This window comes from Spea bombifrons, chromosome 13 (genome assembly GCF_027358695.1).
Source record: "Spea bombifrons isolate aSpeBom1 chromosome 13, aSpeBom1.2.pri, whole genome shotgun sequence".
NCBI classification, from domain to species: Eukaryota; Metazoa; Chordata; class Amphibia; order Anura; family Pelobatidae; genus Spea; species Spea bombifrons.
In genome coordinates, this window is record NC_071099.1 from 15,544,894 (window position 1) to 15,565,340 (window position 20,447).

The following is a 20,447-nucleotide window of genomic DNA, read 5'->3' on the forward strand; positions in this document are numbered from 1 at the left end:
TTACACATAAAACTAAAATGTGACCACTTTTTCCCCTTTAAACAGATTATGGACATAGGTCACCCTACTCTGACCCTTTATGTGTCAATAATTTAACTTAGAAGGTTTAAAGTTCTATTAATAACCCATTTGAGCTGTCAGCGTGAAATATAAAGTGCGATAAAACTCACTCTGATATTTTAAATGTTATTTTTAAGCCTAATTTGATGACGGCTTAGTCAACTTTTTTCCATCTGAGGGAGGACTGGGATGGTGTCTAACTCCGGGGTGTATCAAGCCGTATTTCGTAGCCAAAACAGCTGCAGAGTTTCTTGATGTATTTTAATCCAAACTGATATATAAAGTGTCCGTCCCAGCAGGGAGGGAAGTGACCTAATAGGTTAAAGGGTCAAGCCATGCAGCATCAACGTGAACTAGTTCCAGCAACGTTTTTAATGGGTTGGTGCCATGTGTCAAGCGACCTAATGATGGGGACGTGTTCATTTTAAACATATGGTTAACTCCACCATGGACCAACGTGGTCTCAGCCAGTCTTGACTTCTTCAAACACAACGTCCCTAAAGATTCTTCAAGCAGAAGGTCCAGGAAGCTTATATAACTTGCCCCATTTTTTTCGTTTTGGACCAACAAAAGGTTTCAACTTCAACTAAAGATCCTAAATGCTCATGGGCACCTTGTTTGGCCCACTTCTAGATCTGGGTTCAGATTCTTTCAGGCCAAATGTGGAACATTGCATTGTACATTAGCAGATGAGCTGAGGTGCACCCCAAGCAACACCTTCCACCACCACCATAACTGGAATACCACTAAGAAGGTTGGGTAGAATTATTGCTAACCCAGGTGTCCAGTGGAGGTACAATCTGAGCATTTGGGGCAGAGACCTCTTTGCTTCTGTGTAGCCCATGCATGTTCTCACTGATATCACGGTGGGATAACATCACATACCCCGTGTTCTCCGTAGAAATACAAGTGTCCGCCAAAGAAACAGCTAAGATATCGGTGCCATGGATGTGCGATACCCTCTGAAAACCAAGAATGAGATTTGCAGGTGGTACGAAGCAGCTGAGTCACTCTATGTGACCACTGTAGGTCCACCATTCACATGGTGGCCTGTGTCGTATTTACACATAATTCAGAGCTTGCGGTGGTACACTGGCCTTATAACATAGACCATGTATCCTGCCGCTATACATTGTTTAGGTCCAAACTATCATTTTATCCGCTTGGCTAGTTTGGTAGATTCCTTGATCTTCAGACACGCATGAAAAGACATCGGCAATGGGTAGCAAAGTCCCATACAACTGGTCCTTTGTAAACACCAACACAGGAGGACACTGGCACATAACCACATGTATATGTTTTTAATTTAACACACGTGTATTTATTTAGACACACATGTACATCATAAACATATGTTTGTATATTTGTACATTTTAACATTTATTGTATACTCGCTTCAGTCTTGTAACAAACGTATCTCTTAGTAGTACAACTGGTTGTAAACTGACACATAACTAAGCAGCCCTGCGAGTGTCTTGCCTTCTCCTTTGTTTGCATGGCTCATGTCCCTCCTCCCTATCTATGTCTGTCCTCTCTTGTTGATCAGCCTGCGCTGGAGCAAGTTCCAACCTGCAGAGTAACCAGGTTGTGAGCAGCCCTCATTGAAACATCTGCCTTCACCAAGAGGCTTGGAGGTAATTATATTAATGAGGGCTTCCCTGGGGAAGAATCTGTGACATCAGGAGAGGAGCTTACCAATAAGACAAGTGGAGGAGGTTCTATGGGGTGTGTGGGAGATCTGTAGAGCAAAGACAAAGTAACAGGAGGCAAGAGTTTAAACTGAGTGACTAGGGGTTGGAGAGAGCTGGAGATGGAAAATGGTCATGGGTTACCTTCAAGGGTGGCATAATCTTCTCCAGGCTGTCCTCTACTCTCCGAAATGACCTCCTTAACTGATACTTTTCTGGACCCATCTAAGTCTGCTTTCTTTGACTTCAACCATGTATCTACACCTTCTCCACAGTCCCAGCACTCTCCAGTCTTAGGACATGGACATTACCCACTACCTGGTGTCCACTCTATTGGACACGAGGGGTTCTTCTCTCCAGGGGTATCAAGCTATGGACCCAGGTCACTGGGATACCCCTACTCAACATCTGCTTCCCACCACCCTCTCCATCAACACCATCATGGTGGGAGTTCTTACCTGAATTACCAGCAGTTCACCAGTAGCATGGGGCAGGGTGACAGAATCCAAGAGAACCCAGGTGGGTAGAACATTTTCCAGTCCTCCCAGCGTGTGTTTAAATGTATCTAGTGGACTGCATCCACTCACAGCCCCTAACCAGCACCTGGCTGTGCATGATGAGAGTTGCAGCACAGTAACAGATGGAGACTCAGAAATAATGCATTTTACTAATTCTTTGTATTGAAATGTTCAGCAATTTGCAAGGAATACATTTATTTGTCAATATGTCAATTATTATTACTATTATTATTATTATTATTACTATTATTATTATTATGATTATTATTATTATTACTATTATTATTATGATGATGATTATTATTATTATTATTATGATTAACTACATCTTGCAGTAAAAGCCATAATTAGTGCATAGATCACTGCATTCATTATCTTGTTCTTACATCATAACCATTTTAAGCAAAGTGAAAAGTAATTTTTAATTCTTTAACCCCTTGAAAGCCAAATGTTTGATAAAAAAATGTAAACATAACAAATAGTCTAAGGTTATTTACTTTTATTGATTCATTTCACCATAATATTTGGGTATCAGAGAAAGCGAAATAATTCATTAACTATTTGTTCCATCCCTGGCTTTTATCTGCCCTGTCCTGATTGTTAGCTCTGGGGGACAGAGGCCTCCTATGTATACATAGATCTTGCAGTCACCTATTTTACTTAGTGTAACCATCTTTATGCTGCCATTGTAAAGCACCGTGTACACCTGCAGTCACTAGGTAAATGAAATATACTCACACATTATATTACTATCCTAATTATAAATACAGCTATGAGGAAGTAGGTTTAACTGATTTCAATTGGAATACAATAGCTACCTAAGTAATAATCTCCAACTCATTTAACCCATTCATTCCATGCAGCCTGCTGAAAATAAATGTCGGTGGCGCTGGATACAGGATAGCTGCTTATTGTAAAGAAAAATGCACTTTTTTTGCACTAATGGCAGTCACAAAAAAATACATACCGGTGATAATGAGATTTGGTGTTTTAATCTGTTTTAATCAGTTGTGTATATATATATATATATATATATATCTCATGTTTAAAAGGTATATATATATTTAACATTATTTACCTTATTTAAGGTAAGGCTGAAATATTAATAAGGAAAAAGAAGAACCACTTGATTTATATTTTTTTGATTAAAAATAATTTATTTATAGTTAAACTTTATCTGATAGCAAAGAGTTAAATGAGGCTGATGTGATATTGTGGTCTGGCTGGACACAGACAAAATTACTAATGAAATGCTAGGGCAACTCTCACACAGTTTTCTTATCTTGAATAGATTTTGAGAAATATGTATTTTTTATATATATTTTATGGAATAATCAAAACCACAATATACAAAAAAATGGATTACTGAAAAATTCAAAATGTGACCTCTTTTTATTTCTGAGACTCTCACCCCTCCTATATTCTCATATTATATATATATATATATAATCATTGTAAATAGACATAGGAATGAGTTAATGTACATTGTGTGTATTATTTACACAATATCCTTAATATGCTATCATTTTAAAATCAGATTTTTTTAAATCAATATAAATATAAATATCAAATCAATTTATTTACTCAAAAACTTATTAAGAAAGTTTTTTTTTCCTTTTTTTGATTTGTTAAACATGAAAAAGTGGTCAATATTCAGATATACTCTAGATTATCAAAAGTAGAGAATTCCTATTTAATCTTTAAATCCAATTTTTTTGGTCCGAAAAGAAAAAAAAATTACATTTGTAAATATACTATTTTTTAATATCACATAATAGAATCAATTATGTGAAAATTAAACATATTATACAGAAATGTGCCTTTTGAACATTCCGTTTAACTGAAAAACATGTTTCTTTCTGCTTCAGATTTAAAATAAATAAGTGCACATTATTTTTAATAATATGGTTCATTGAAGAAAACATTTAGGTTACATAATAAATCAAAACAGGGCAGGAAATTATTGCCTTCCTGGTATTTGAAGCGTTTGCAAAATTTAACATTTCTGATTTTTTTTTATTTTTTTTTGTGCTAAATCCACATTTTCCTGACTTTATGTATTAGCCTGTATTGTTCCGTTACCCCAAAAAGAGAAAAAGAAAGACAAGGATCAAGGGCTACCCCCCCCCCTCAGTTTTGCCCTAAGGACAAGGGCAGTTTAAAGACATGGGGAAGCAATCAGGTGCAATTATAAAGAGGGAATTTTCTGAAATTAGGTAGTTTCAAATAAAAGAAAAAGGGAAAGAGAGTAAAATTAGGAAAGAGACAAAATTGCTTTAAATAAAAAAAAAAGGGCACAAAAGGGGGGGGCTTGTTAATTTGATCTTAGATTTGCCCCTCTTCTTGGAAAAAAGTTCTGTGCTCGTGGGGCAGACACATATAAAAAGAATTATAATAATAATTATATGAAAATGCTTTTTTTTCACATATATTGCTTTTAAATGCGGAAAAAGATTTCTGATTCTTTATTAGAAAATTAGACAAAATAAAACTGAAGGAATCGGATATTTTAGTTTCAGCAAACTTCATATAAGTTGACCAAACGCCATAAATCAGGTGATCTTTTTATTAAAATAAAAAAAAAAAAATTAGGAAACTCCATCATATGAGGTCTGCAAAGATGGCGACTTCCTATTGGTTTTTTTTTAGCATTATGTTAATGAATAATTAATAAATAACAGGTAATTAATCAGGTAATTTAACATCACGAGCTCCGGCTTCCAATTCACTTTAAAGGCTTTGTATACTTTAACAATCCTTCTTATCTCGTCCTTCCATCTTATCTCTATTGTCTCTTCAAAAGGGAGCTGATGGGTTGAAGTAGATGAAGCAACCTGTAATTATATGACAAAGACCAAACAGAAACCAAGTCCTTGCCTTTAAGGGGGTTTGTTGTTTTGCTTTAAGGTTACTCTTTGTAGAATTTGTCAGTAAGGTTCCTCAGCCGAGGCTGAATGGAGACATTTCGGAAGTTTGTGCTCCCTCTGCTTGTCCAAGTCCCCTTTCTCCTTAAAGTCCTGTCCTGCACCATCAAGTGGTACCATCAAGTGGTCTTCTTCTTCTTCTAGGTCTCGCCAGCTTTCTAAGCATTCATAAAACACAGCTAAAAATTCCTACAAAATGTGGAATTTCTGTATTCCAAATATTTTATTTCATGACCCTCCATGACTCTTTCAACATCAAAATGTCCCATGTCCTTCTTCTCAGTTTCCAAGTCCCACATCTAGAAGGTTATCTCTACGTGTTAGTAGAACCAAATAAACCACGTGGGCCACCTACATTAGTTTGGGTTCTATATGTTCTCTAGATCGTAAGCCTGCGAGCCGGACCCTCTTTACCTAATGGGTCGGGTCATCTTAGTATGTCGGTTCTGGTCTTCTCAGACCTTTTGAATGTATGGACTGTAAGAAGAGCTGCAGAAATTGCCGGCGTTTTATAAATACAGGCTAAGAAGCATAATTTAATTTTTATATGGTAATATGACTTATATATACATTATTAGGGCTTTTAGGGTTGTAGAACCCTGCGATACCCTCATACCCAGCAAACTTTCGGAGCTCTTAGAAGAGAGGAGCATCAGGGGAGGAACATGGGCACAGGGGCCCAAAGAGGAGCTGCTTTTTGTTGAAAGGGACACTTAGATTGTATGTTATATCATCTTGTTGAAAATATATATATATGTTTTAAGCGTTATCACTTTGATTTAACTCTCGCTTCCACCAGCAGCTTTCTCCATAAAATCTATACCTCCAGGCAAATCACATTTTTGTTTCAGCAGTAAAAATCTTGCGTTTCTGCCAAACGTTATATATTTAATATATTATGTTTTTGACGGTTGTCTTGTGTGTCTTTTTCAGACATGGAGAAATCCACCGTCATAGAGAACGGGGAGATCAGGATTAACGGGAAAGGGAAAAAAGTGAGAAAGCCCCGGACGATATACTCCAGCATACAGCTGCAGGCGTTGAATCAGCGCTTCCAGCAGACGCAGTATTTGGCTCTTCCGGAACGGGCAGAGTTGGCAGCCCAGCTCGGCTTAACACAGACTCAGGTGAGAAGCAAAGGATTCTGGTTATACCGCGCCGGCTCCAAAGTAAATAGGATGCTAAGTGTTTTTAAGGTCAGCGTTGTGCAGCTGGCTGCATCACCGCATGTATATATACTGTGTCTGTGTATATATACATATTTATATATATTTATATATATGTAGTTTCAGGGCCCGACTGGGGATAACGAGGCTGCTCTGGCACTTTAAGGCCAGAGGCCATCAAATGACATAAGTAGGGCCAATGGCTGTTATGAGAGGCCGGGCGTTGCACTTTTATGCTCACGTAGCGCGTGTCGGTCGTATCCAGCCGTGGGCGCACACTGCAGCACCCTGATTAGATGAGTACGGGGCACTGTTGGCATTTGATGGCTAGCCCTGGCATGAATTATTATACATCATAGTTACTATCGTTTAAGGCAAGTGCCTGCAGCGGGTCTGTAACTTGGCTAGTGTTTTAATTGATCGAAAAAGGAAGCATTTGATAGCTTTTTGTTAACTGACCAAACCGTTGGATGCATAATTGTGATCTTTAGGGGTTGTAGAACCCTCTGATACCGTCATACCCAACAAACATTCTGAGCTCCTAGAAGAGAGGGGCACCAGAGAAGGAAAGAGGGATGGAGGGAGTCCTAAAGAGGGACTGTGCCTCCTAAACAGTGCTACCACATTGTTTCGGGGTCAGCAATCACCCCAACCGCCCCAGATACGCTACTCTGCGCCTTTAAATCACGGCATGCCAGGATATGACATCATATCCCAGCGCTCCGCAGCGAGGATGGCGGCCGTGGAGGGGGTAATTTGGGGCACTAGGTCAGATTTAAGGCAGCACCCAAGCTAAATACGTCACTGGACTCCTGTGGCTGTCGGCTCGCTGACCCTCACTTCTTATGCTCCCCCTTCCGCCAAGAGTAGTGAATAGATTGTAAGCTCTTAAGAGCAGTGCCCTCTTCTACGTCTGTACCTGCGTGTGTTAATGTTATTGTCAATTCTGCACCTGTGTCCGTCTTAAATGCAAGACGGACACAGGCCAGCGAGGACATGTACGGCACGAATGTTTATGAAGCATGTGCTATGTAGAATTTGCGTGTGTGATTGGTTTTTCTGTCTTCATGCTAAATTCAGAATGACGCAACGGATGCAGCAACAGGGGGCGCCACGACAATACCTTGACGGCTACTTAAAATGATGACAATAGTTCCTAAAATAAGAAAGAACCCCACCATAGTCAATTGGATCATCAAATCATATAGTTCCCTGCCAATTCTAAGCAGATTTTTAGTGTTGGTATATCATGCCCTGTCCCATCGGTGGTGATGCCACCATGATAGAACCTTAAGACTGTCAATGGCAAGGAGGTAGTCAATACAGGCAACGAACGGTTGCTTTCGGAGCCACGTCGGCGATGTCTCGTTTGGAGAAAGCGTGTTGGGCAGGAGAGGATAAACCGTATATCGCGCGCAATGAGAATTAGGTGTGGAAAAGTGACTCTAGTGTAAGTATGAAATATGGTCTTATCACCATGGCTACCAGTGGGATCACGCAAAACCACAGGAAGATTCTGTTGGTTGCTATGGTGATAAGGTCCCTTTTCAAACCTTGCAGTAGAGTCACTTATTGTATATATATTGCCTGCAAAATTTGTTTGAGGCCGCCATCTTGCTGAGCCATTTGGCAGCGGGCCGCCAGCACTCACAGGAGCCCAAGGTTGACTCGACAAGCTGATGCCATCTTTGTGGCGCTTCATTCCAGATGATTTGGTTAATGGTCATGTTCATTTTATTATAGTGTTTATTATTAAAAATCTATCTATTTATGATACTGTTACACCATAATAAATTCCAATATGGCTGGATAAACACAATTTTTTTTAAAAAAGGCACCCCCTTTGCATAGTTTCACAGAGGCCCCCAAAACAAATAGCTCCTCTGTAGCACAGTGACAAAAGCTAAGGTTAAACAGGGGTGGGATCGTTGTCTGTTCGCGTTTCGCCTTAGGCGGCTGACAGATACCGGGTTATTTATCAAATATACAATTCTAATTTAACGCTTTCATACCGTATGGACTTGCTCAGTGTAAAGTTAAAGAGACGGCGGGGGGGGACAAGGTTACAAAGTCTACGTCTACGCGCAACGGGAGTCTGAACAGCGTTTGGCGAGCCAGAGTATATCACGCCAAACACACCTCGGGGGCAAATGCATATGGGGGATTCTACAGAATTGTCCCCATGCCCTTAAAAAAAAGAAAATCCACGCCATTTTACCTGTCCTCTTAAAGACAGCCCTACGTTCCTATGCAAGCCATTAAAAATGGGCTTCCGAAGTGATTAGGATAATTGCAGTTCAGACGTCTGTCATTTTAATGTTTATCTAATCTTTGGTTACTATATTTACCGTACTTTCGACTGTCTCACTTGTGTTAAATTACAAACCAAAAATAATAAAAACAAATAAATATACATATTTTTATAATATATAAAATGTATTATATATATATATATATATATATAATACATTTTATATATTATAAAAATATGTATATATATAGATAGATAGATAGATAGATAGATAGATAGATAGATAGATAGATAGATAGATAGATAGATATAGATAATAAAAAATGACCATGAAGCAATTTCTATCATTTAAAAAACAAAACAAAAAAAAAACCTTGTATTGTGAGAATATTCTTATATTTATTGTATATTTTTTATTTTTATTTTTAGATGTTATTATCATTGTATAAGGTCACACTTTATTTTACAGCCTTCTGGATTAGAAAGAGTTAATCGTTAATAAAATGTGTACGTTTCATGTTCGTTCTGGAGTCGCGGCTCTACGTTTTTGGTCGGTATTTTATTGATATTAGTTTATGTAAGCGGCATTGTGCGAGGGGGAAAATAAAATAACACACATGATTAATTGCGTTCTTGTTTTAACAAGAGGAGAAAAGAACGCTGTACTTGTTCGTAAGAAGTTTTTTTTTTGCTTCCTTTTTGGAAGAATTTTTTAATGTCGAGGAAATTTATTGTTTGTTTGTTTTTTTTTTTTTACCAGGTGAAAATATGGTTTCAGAATAAGAGGTCAAAATACAAGAAGGTCATGAAGCAAGGTCCATCTGTACAGGATTCAGATCCCACACACACGTCATTATCGCTCTCCCCGTGTTCTCCTAACGTGACCCCCATGTGGGAAATCCCCCCAAGTGGAAAAACTGCACAACTACCTTCTAGTTACTTGAACAATTTCAACCCTTGGTTCCAACCTCATGACACTTTATCAAGACCGCCACTTATGTAGGAGACCGTTGGATTTTTTTTGTTTTTTTTTTTTTAGTCCAGATTTTGATATTTTTGAAAAGCTTTCCAAGTGCCTGAAGACACAAAAAGTGGGAAAACACTGAAAATGTAACAATTTGATTCTCGAGAAGGAGTAACAAAAAACCCCCAACATTTGTTCTTCATTTTGTTCTTTCATGGGAAGAGATAGAAGTTTTATTAGATGATCAAGACTTGAATTTCCACATCTAAATTGCAGAAGAACTAAAAATAATAATTTTCTCGTCATGTCGTCAACAACATGAACATTACGTACCTTTATACACATTCTTCTAAGAGTTACTTGAGGTTCCACTAAAAAGCATGAGGTTTGATAGATCTCAAGGAACTGAATGATGGGCAAACTTATAAGGTCTTCTTGGTTTCCACCATAGAAGTGGAGATGAGAAATGGTTGGTGACCTAAGATAAGAAGGACAAGTGTCACATTTTGATGGTTATGAACATATGGTGGTGTTTGATCTGGAAGAAGAGTCTTTAGAGACGTCCCTTGGTACAGAATAAGGTTGAGGTCAATTGTGGTCACTTCCATAACCCCAAATCTGTCCGACAGCGTTGTAGGCCTTGTTTAATTGTGGTTTTATCAGTGCCCTTTACCAGAACGGACCTTAAGGACACGTGGTTCCCTCCATGATAATTCTTGACAATTCCAGAAAGCTACATCTTGTCTCTTGAAAATAAACATGAAAATGCAATAAAATTAAATTAAAAAAATTAAATTTAGAAAAGTCTCATTCACAAAAAAAGTTGAGACAATTCCCCAAAGCTAATGTGAATTTTAAAGAATATTTAGGATTAAACTAAAGAGTGATCCTTTAACTGATTAAGGAGGGGTGCTCCCTTTTTTTGTGAATTGCTTCATTTAACTGGTAAAAAAAAAGGAAAAATTATTGATTTTACACCCAATTTGAAATCACATGAAAACCTCAAACGAAAACCTAAAAATCCACATTTTTTATTGGTCGTTAACTTTTTAGGAGAATTTTTGTTTACTTATATAAATGTATGTATATATATATTTAAAAGTGTGTGTTAATATATATATATATATATATATATATATATATATATATATATACACACACACCATATACATATATATATATATTTACACAAATACCTTTCCGTATATACTTATATTAATTTTTTCTCGTTATAAAATGTTTACAAAACTCTGCAGGGATATTAGTCTTTTAGAACCGACCCGTTGACGCCGAACATTGCAAATCATGGAAATTTTTTACGGAATGCAAATTTCTATCGTTAATTTAACAATTTATAGCAACGTTACCACTGTTTCGGAAACCTTTAATTTATAAAGGGCATCTTATTATTGTATTTACAATTCCAGCGGAATTTGCTGCCCTCTATATGTAAAGTAAATCATTAACCGTTTACTGGGAATTTTTTTTTGTTGTTGTTGTAAAAATGTATATGCCCTTTCAGTTTAATGTATTTACAACTGCTTTGTATGGAATAAGAAGTACATAGGTAATTAAAATTTGTAAAAATTTTTTAAAAAATATTCGAAAATTAAAACCATTCTGTTTCAAAATGTGTATTTTAATATTATGAACAATGGAAATAAAATGGTTTCCTTTTCAATATTATCTCACTAGGGTCTCCTGTTTAGTCTTTGGTTCCTCAACCCCTGTACCTCTTATTACTCCACAATATGCCCTGATCCAGGGCAGAGCCCCCAGGACCAACCACCATGCCTGATGTCCTTCGTACTGAGCGCCAGCACAACACATAATAAGGCAGCCTCCTTTTACCCCGTCCATTGACCAGCGGCTCACGGGGAGCTGATCACTCTTTACATAGTTCATAAGCTTGAAAAAAGACCTAAGCCCATCAAGTTCAACCCTTCTACCTAACCTTCCTATTCTTGATCCAAAAGAAGACTCTTCTCCTGTTTTGGTGGCATACGGACTGCCGCCCCCCCCTAGACCTGCCTCCCTAGGCCAGTATACAATGCTGGCTAAGATGGTAATATTGGCTTTTAAACCTAAAAGCAATGTTAATAAAAAAATACTTTATACATTTTCAGCCATATATCAGGATCGGGTGGGTAATATTTGCCTAGATCTTCACATTCTGAAACACTAACCTCTCATTGTATCTTTTTCACCGAAACCACCTCCTTGTTTGTGACCGCGTGTATGGAGGACCCTTAGAAGGGTCGACAAAGCTGTTTTGTGCTATGTAGACGGTGTCAATAGACAGCGCACAACACGTGAGATCTGAAGGCTCCTTGGTCTACCTAACTCTTAGATGTCGGAACTTCAAACGCCTCCCCATCAGCAGGACCTGCCAGGTGATGAGTATCGTCTTGTCTCACATCTGGGGGAATGTTTAGCAGAAAACCTTTTTCCTTTTAAACCCACTGAGCAATGTGTGGTTTTTGGCTATCGTTTCATCTGTCTCGGGGAGGACTATATACGGAGCACTTGAGCTTTCGGGTCATCTCGTCTGCATATTTGTGGGGGATTTTAGTCAATTCTTTTCTCATTCAATTTCCTTTTCTATTCCCTTGTAAACTGTATACGGATAAACCTCTTCCTATTACCCCATGTAACCCCTCTCTATAACTCCTAATTTTACTCCATCTAACCCCTCTTTATAACGCCCGCTTTTACTCCATATTGCTCGCTATAACCTCTCCATATATCTCTTCCTATTATTCCACATAGCCCAACTCCTATAATGCCCTATTGCTCCATATTACCCCTCCATATAGCATCATCCCTATACATTTCCTGCTCGTCCCCCCCGTATAATCTCTCATTGGTAATCTGCTGCTATGTATTACGAAGCGACTGGTTTATTTTCGGTGTCACATCATTGCTTCGTACTGAACAGCAGCCAATAGAGCTGTCGGAAGATTTATAGGGGATTTCTCTATGGGGGAGTTATTTTGGGTTTTTTCCCAGCTGGGCAAACAAAGAGGTGTGTGTGTTAAAGGAGCAGACAGCTCTTCTTCCTCGGTGCCAATACACCCGGCCGTTTATCAGTTCAGACGCCTCGTTTTGGAACGCATGCTTTTTTTTTTTATGTGTGTAGGCTTCGGATGAAAAAAAACACCAATTATGGTAAATGTGTCAAAAACCAAAAAATTGATTTTTGGCTAAGATCAAGTACCTTGAGTGGGGGAAAAGCTTGATCCTCTGGCCTTGAGGGACCTAAGGATGCTTGAGGTCTCTTTATGGAGCCACCTTTTGGAGCCACCAGGTTAGATCCAATTGACCACTCATCATTAGTGACATTTTGGGTGAGGGGTACACCCTACCTTTCATTGTGAGACCATAACCCTTCCCATGCACATTTTTTCCACACCAGCCTGGTTTATGGTTAGTTGGTGATGGTTTCATTTTTAGAATATCAGCCATGGACTGGTGCCCCTATGGCACATTTTTTTTTGTTTTGGGCATGTGATCCTCTTTTTTGCTTGATTGCATTTTTTCCAATTGCAAGCACTGAAATGTCCATGAAGACCGGGCTTTTTGGTGGTAGATGTTGGTTGACCTTTTGGCCCCCATATCCCCTTTAAAGATATTAGTGGACCTTGAAGAAGCAAATTATGAATCCATGAATCTATAGATAGACATAACAGGGGTAAACTGGAGATAATACAGCGGGCTAGTGGTTAACCCTCAAGCTCTATTCTTCTTCTTACTATTCATTATTATTAAAATAGGGTATTTTATTATACATTTATATAATATATGTGTGTGACAATTACCTACTCATTTACCTAATGTGGCCCTGACTACCCTACAAAATGTTATTCTACTTTTATTTATTGATGGTCCAAAACAGGGTTTCTGCATACCTTGAATACATATTAGATGGCTAAGGTCCATATAGTTTATTACGGGTTGGTAAACACAGTTTAGAAGTTAAGAGGTTTTTTCACTTTTTCACATTTTAAAGTTTAAACCCCCAAATAAATGAAATTATTTTATTTTTTTAACAAGGTTCTGCAAAGCTTTAAAACATGTTGTTGAGAGAGACCTCACCATGTAACGTGCCCTGCGTTCTATCTGTAGTTTTGTTTGTATAAAACCCTTCTGCTCTCTTCTCAGCTGATCGTGAGACGCATCTTCTCACCCCCTTCCACCGCTAAAAACATCAAAAACATACCTTCAAACATTTGAAATGATCAAAGAAAACCCCAGGATTTTCAGATCTGACAGAGAGAAACTGTGAACGTCTCTATTCTGTGGATTAGTCTCTGACTGGGAGTGGGCAAAGTTTTCATACAAGGACACTGGTGTCCTTGGGTCGTTTGGTGAAATGCCCAACGCAAAGTCTACTGTTCATAGCTGAACTAGGGTTGGAGGCTTCTGGAGTCACAGAAGGTTTCTGAGCCTCGGGGGCAACATTTGATCTCTGGGTGGGGCAAAATTTGGCAGCATTTCTGCCCACTCATGTTCACTTATATAGCCCATAAGGAGCAGGAGATGGGGAACTCCAGAGGAGCCCAGCTATTGTTGATGCCTACCTTGAGTAAGGCCTAGCAGCATGCTGTATTCATACACTGAGTTGATTTCATGATCTATTGTATAAATTATACACACATCCCACTGTCAAACATTTTGTGGGACCTGGATATTAGCCTGGTGATGTTTTTAATATATACTCACAATCGTAATTGCATACAACACAACAATGCCACCCCTAAAGAGGCTCAACTCTGTGACCCTGCACAGGGTAGTACATTTTGTTTTATTATGAAAATGCCCCCCGTGCACTGCTTTCCGCCCCAGCTGTAGCGCTTGTGGGTGAATGTCCTGGTAGCTGCCCAACGCATTTCGTCCGGTGGAATTCTCTGTGTGTTATTCCTTGAAGTGGGTGCTGGAGCTCATAAAGCAGCGCCTGGTGATTTATACGTTAGAAGCTGCGCGGATAGTACATAGTGTTGAAACGGTGTCTGTCCTGGGGGTGTTCCTGTCATTCTGCGAGAGATATTACAAGGTGTGCAAGATTCCAGCCTCCAGCCCTACAAGAACATGATACTTTAACCTAGGGAGAGGTTACAGGGGCAACAGTGTCTCCAACTCAAGACATATTGAAGTGTGCGTGCTCGTGAGTAGAATGTACACATGAGTGTGATAGTTTACACTCGTGGGTACTTTATTTTACATCATTTTTATAAAGCGACTTGAAGGGAGTTCCCCTTATACAATTTTTTTACCTGTACTATGATTTTTTATAAAATAAGTCACTGCATTGTGTTTTTTTTTTGGTTATTTAGCTTTTTTATATTTTATATATTTTATATTTGCTTTATATAAGTATTTTAACATTTATAACTGATGCAAATCAGCTGCACAAACATACCTTATCTTTTTTTGCTACAGGAGAACCATCTTAAAAGGTCTAAGCGGGAAGGACTTAATAAGGACTTCATAGTATCTGCCGTAAAGCAGTCAACACAGTGTGTTGTATGAGTTTTTGCGTTACAGGAGAACAACCTCACTATTAAACATCTGCTGGGAAAGGACTTAATGAGGACTTCATAGTATCTGCCGCAAAGCAGTCAACACAGTGTGGTGCATGAGTCTGGTGTTACAGGGAACCATCTCATCAACATCTTAACCATCTACTGGGAATTGACTTAAGAAGGACCTCATAGTTGCTGCCATAAGGCAGTCGACAAAGTCGTTGTGTTACAGCAGAACCATCTCATTATTAAAGGTCTATGGGGAAAGAACTAAATAAGGACTTTGTAGTATCAGCCATAAAGCAGTCAGCACAGTGTGGTGTTACAGGAGAACCATCTCATTATTAAAGGTCTATGGGGACTTCATAGTATCATCATCATCATCATCATCATCTCTATCTACAGCCGCGACCCTCAGGTCTGCAGATACTTGTAAAAATAGCAAACACACCTTTCTTTGGTGTCTTCTCTGGTATGCAATATATATTTTTTCTCATAGGATGTTTTTAGAATATAAATATAGTGACGCATTCAATTTCATATATTTACAAAAAATGTAGAGAATTGGAGCCGCTTCAGAATTTCATGCTGGGTAAACGACGGGGTTAAAATATTGCGTGTCTTACTGAAGGGAGTTTCCTTTACACACCTAAAGCCGGTTCTATTTATACCTTAGTGCAGGAAGAATTCCAGAAAAATATTCCAAGCTGTGCTCTAGAATGTACGTTATAGCGATGGACGTATCACACACGTCTCTGGAAGCGCTGGGTTCGAATACGGTGACCTGCTGATTTCAGACCTTGTCAGACTTTGTATCAAATAAAACACATATAGGAAAGTGTTTGGATATTATATTGATCAACAGGTGCCGTTACAAACTGGAAGATGCAGGGATATTGTATTATTTGGAGGATTTCAGGACCTATAAGCCAATTTTAGAGTGACCAAAAATGTGTCCTCTCTTAGCTAGGTCCAGATCAATTCTGATTTACGTTCCTATGAAGCATGAAGAATATTGGTTCTCGAGCCTCAAAAAACACAAATAATATATTTAACACGCTTCATATGGGTTCTAACTGGGGGAGGCATTACAAAATGTGTGTGGAGCAAGAAAAACACGGTTTGGGTTGAGTTCGGCTCAATTTTTGTCTTTTTTTTTGATGATCTAAGTGGTGGTCTAGGCAGCGATGTATTGAGGCCAAGCAGGACTAGGGTGGTGATAGCTCCTTTCCCACCGTATCAGGGGCAAATTGGGAATGAGCTCTCCTTTGGTCAGGTCTAGGGCAGCACCCCTGAAAAATAGGTCATTGGATTTAAGAACAATAATAATTATAATAAAATAATAAAAAATTAAAAGAAGCCTACGGTTCCAGTACAGAACCTGTTCCTTCCGTTTTCCATAGGCATACAAATTTCTTCAAGATACATATCCTCGCCTTGATTCTTTTTGTGTTATCCAAGGACCAGCTTGATAACAGTTTGAACATATCTAGCCTTGTTTTTCAGACTCCATCGACATGTATTTCATAAGGGTGCCATCATGTCACTGTTTCTGACACATGAATTATAGAATATAGTATGGAACAAGCTGTCCCTGTGGTGCAGATTGACCCTTGTCCTATCCCCATCACTCAAGTGGAAAGTTAGGCAACCCGTGGCGTCAGACTGTCCCTACAGAAAACTAGGTTATGTCTCAAGCAACACCCATCAGCGGGCTAGTGGTCACAGGTCACCTACCTGTGTAACATGTTTGTCCAGTTCAGCAACCGAACTACAGATCTCATTAGAAGCCACTATCACTCACCAAACAGGAATCCTGCCTTATTAACAGCCGCACTCGTCAGGACAGCCATTGACATTCATTAGAACGCAGTCTCAATGCCAGGCGGTCTCTTCAAAAGGAAAGTCATTTCTCTGGAATGGAACATCCACCAAACTTGTAAAAGAAAAAGTTACCTAAAAATAAATAAATCGCCATCTGTTTTGTTGTTTTTCTGATAAAAGGTGAAAACATTTTTTACATGGTAACCAGAAGTCCCCATTGCCAGGGCCACCTCTCATCTCACTAGTCTACAGCTCTGTGACATCTGATGCCACTACATAAAACAATAATTGTCTTTTAAATCTCATAAAATGTTGATTACCCATGGTCAATGGCTTGATTGGGTGTCCTGTCTCTGATTGGTTGCTTCTAGCAGCCAATGAATGGAAAGAATCCTCTAACTGTGGAGGATACTGCAGCTTCTACTTCAGCTTAGTGTTCATTTTTTCCCGTTTTTGAAAGCATGCATATTAAAGTACTTAAAGTAAATTTTATTTCTGATTATATTTTTGTACATACTTGCTGCTCCTTTGCCTTATTTATCTATTATAGAATATTTCTGCTCCCAAAAACCCAGGAGACATTGAAGCTGGAATCAGCGACCCTGGTGGGGCTTCGGGATCCAGCATGCTTCCATTCATTGACACAGAGGGCAGGTGAGACCCAACACGATCTTCTGGAATCCACTAGGAGGACACCTTTCTCGTTACCAGGCGGTTAAAGCGTGCGCTCTTTTAAATGTTGCGTTACTCACTCACTATAATACATTCCTCAGGATGTATTAAAACTCTCCTTACTTACTCCTCTCCCCTCCTCCTCCCCATTACTGTCTCCTGTCTGTCTGCTCCTCCTGTCTGTGTCTCCAAAGCCCTGGGAGAAACTAGAGGGCGTTACTGGGTTAACCCCATCGTGCCTACTCATATGACCAATTTGATGCGGCAAACGCTATTTACCCCGTTCAAAGGAACAGAACCTAGTTAAGCAGACTTTTTTTTTTAGTACATGTATATTCTATTCTTTAGGGGGATAATATCGCTAAACAAAATCCTAAAATGTCTAGAGTCAAACGTTGAGGCTGAGATGAATGATGGAGCCAAATGACAGGGTGAACCTCGGCATGGCTACTGCTGATTTAGGTAAAGGAGCTTTACTGGACCAAGTCCATGAAGACCCCCCAAAGCCAAACCAAAGTGATACGCCAGAGCTCATTGTTTATTTTTAATAGATATCTTGTTACAATTACGAAATATCAGCCTATGTGGTAAGGTGTTTGGTGTGTCATTGAGTCATGTCATTTGCGTTCCTTGTTTCTTTCCACCCTACCGGCACAACCAGATTTGGGAACAGGCAAATTAGGTGGTTGCGTAGTGAAGAAATATGCGAGTTCTGTTTTGGCAATTCAGGGAATTGACCTTGGTTAACACCAGGGGAGGGCTGCTTAGCTTCGGTCTTGGGGAACAGGTGGACCAGCAGTAGAAACAGCCCCAAGAACATACCCGACGTATACTATTTTGACCAGTTCCTAAGAGTTTAACAAAAAGAATACATAAAAAACACACAAAGGAAACACCGAAAAATGCTTTCTAGAGCCCATTGTTATCTTAGCCCTGGTGGCCTTACATAGAATTGCATGTAGGCCAGAATGATTGAATCAATGCACCCTGTGGGCAATTACCCTTCCTTCTACCTAATCTGCACTTTCCAGGGTAACAATGAGTCAAGTGCCAAGTATAGCGACATGGTTAGAGCTATCGTTGACAGTTGACATTGCGGTGCTAGAAGACGAGAGACCACCGTTCTTGGGAGCTTTGGGAAGAAGAGACCCTTGTCAGTGGTTTGACGACCCTGCTCTAAATAGGAGTTTTTGCCAACCGCCGATATGTCAAATGTATAAAATGTATATACTTTTTCATTGAATTAAGGTTAAGTATTCTACATTCTGCTGGGTCATACGTGACGAAATGCCCTAAAGCAGGTATTGTCCACTTTTAAGACGTGTCTACCTAGTTTTCAACTCTGGTCTTGCTGGTTCTCCTTGGGGAGCCGCTGATTTTGTCTTTTTGGCGGTCACAGCTCATGAGAACACAGGGACAATGTCTGTTCTCTATTTTCGTTCTGGTATTGTTAGATACCTGATGCTCATCGTATGACGCAGCAGAAGGACGGAGGAGGCCCGGCCATCACATCTGGAGAAGAGCGAGTTGGCAGATATCATACACCAGGGTATAATGGTCTGCCAGCTCATACAATGTTATCACACAGATTTAGCCTTGATGCCTGCTTCCTTATTATAGCATGTTTTAATAAATATTATTAATTATTATCATTATTGGCGGCTGAGTGTGGGAACCCCGTTTACAACACTGTTATTACTAGTCCTATCACACATATTGTTCATTATTTTAAAGCTGATACAGTCTCACTGTATTATTATAATTAGTATAATATAATAAGAGCTATATACAGTTATAACCCCCAGCACTGTAAACTGTAATAACCCCCCAACTGTTGGAGACAAAAACCTGGTTTTATCTCATTTTGTTCCAATAAACTCCCTTTATCTGCAGACCTGGAGGCCGCCATTGTTGTTGTCATGTGATATTTCGGGTGACTTTCCCTGCCCAAACACCACACTGAGCTGATGCTTTATGGCGATGCTAATGAAGTCCGTTCCTCCACAGACTTTCATTAGTCAGAGAGTCTGACTCAAGGTATTTCTCTGGTAGATTAGTCAGATGACAGAGATACTGCAAACATAAAATACTTAATAAGCTACTCCCTGAGAACATATTATGCAAAAACTGGGTGTTTTTTTAGCCTAATACTACTACTTAAAAAATTGGTGAGCGTTTTTTACCAAAAATAAACATGGTTGGTCCAGACCAGTTGGTCTGAAAAATTTGGGATAAAAAACCTTTTTTCCTATTTTCCCTTTGACGTGACAAAAGGACGTTCATCCTATCCGTGCCCTTCACTGGTGTCACATGACCACAGCCTAGGACTGATGTCTCCGGGAAAATGGCATGATAAATGAATTTGGACATTCTGATGCAATATTTCTTTATAAAAGTGCTATACTTAGCAAATGATGTATAAGACGTTCATTTAAACCTCAATGGTTGATTAAAACACAGAATATACAGAATATATATAAAACACAGAATATATACATACCACAGGATGTATGGTGTGTAGTGTGTACATGCGCTCAAAGTCAAACTGTCCAATCAGTGTGTTGGAATATACAGTATAAAGTCCATTGTACGGAACAAGTATTCAAATTCTTAATCTAACAGAAAATTCTAAAACGCGTTGTTTTAAACAATTTAAAAATGTTGTTTTGACACATTAGGGAAAGGGATGCGAGTAAAAGGTTTATAGACTGAGCCCGAGGGAGGAGGGGAGGCTTAAAAGGTATCTTATTATCCAGGTAGGTTGTAAATACACACAGCACAGTCCTACACGCCTAACATTATGATACTATGTGTCATTAGCTATTCCTCCCCGGCCAGCATGTCATAGGTACGTACTC

General features: G+C 39.1%; 1 protein-coding gene across 1 annotated transcript; it reads left to right on the forward strand.

Annotated features, from left to right (window-relative positions):
* Positions 1-1,825: 1,825 nt before the first annotated feature.
* On the forward strand, positions 1,826-10,323 carry DLX4 (distal-less homeobox 4). The gene is made up of 3 exons (XM_053453662.1): positions 1,826-2,267; positions 6,124-6,317; positions 9,368-10,323. The coding sequence occupies exons 1-3, from the start codon at positions 1,940-1,942 to the stop codon at positions 9,608-9,610; spliced, it is 765 nt and encodes a 254-aa protein (XP_053309637.1). The 5' UTR covers positions 1,826-1,939; the 3' UTR covers positions 9,611-10,323.
* The last annotated feature ends 10,124 nt before the right edge of the window (positions 10,324-20,447 follow it).

Coding starts and splice junctions, on each gene's coding strand:
- DLX4 (XM_053453662.1), top strand. CDS start 1,940: ATGACCTCCTTAACTGATACTTTTCTGGACCCATCTAAGTCTGCTTTC. Junction 2,268..6,123: donor CAGAATCCAAGAGAACCCAG/GTGGGTAGAACA, acceptor TGTCTTTTTCAG/ACATGGAGAAATCCACCGTC. Junction 6,318..9,367: donor TCGGCTTAACACAGACTCAG/GTGAGAAGCAAA, acceptor TTTTTTTACCAG/GTGAAAATATGGTTTCAGAA.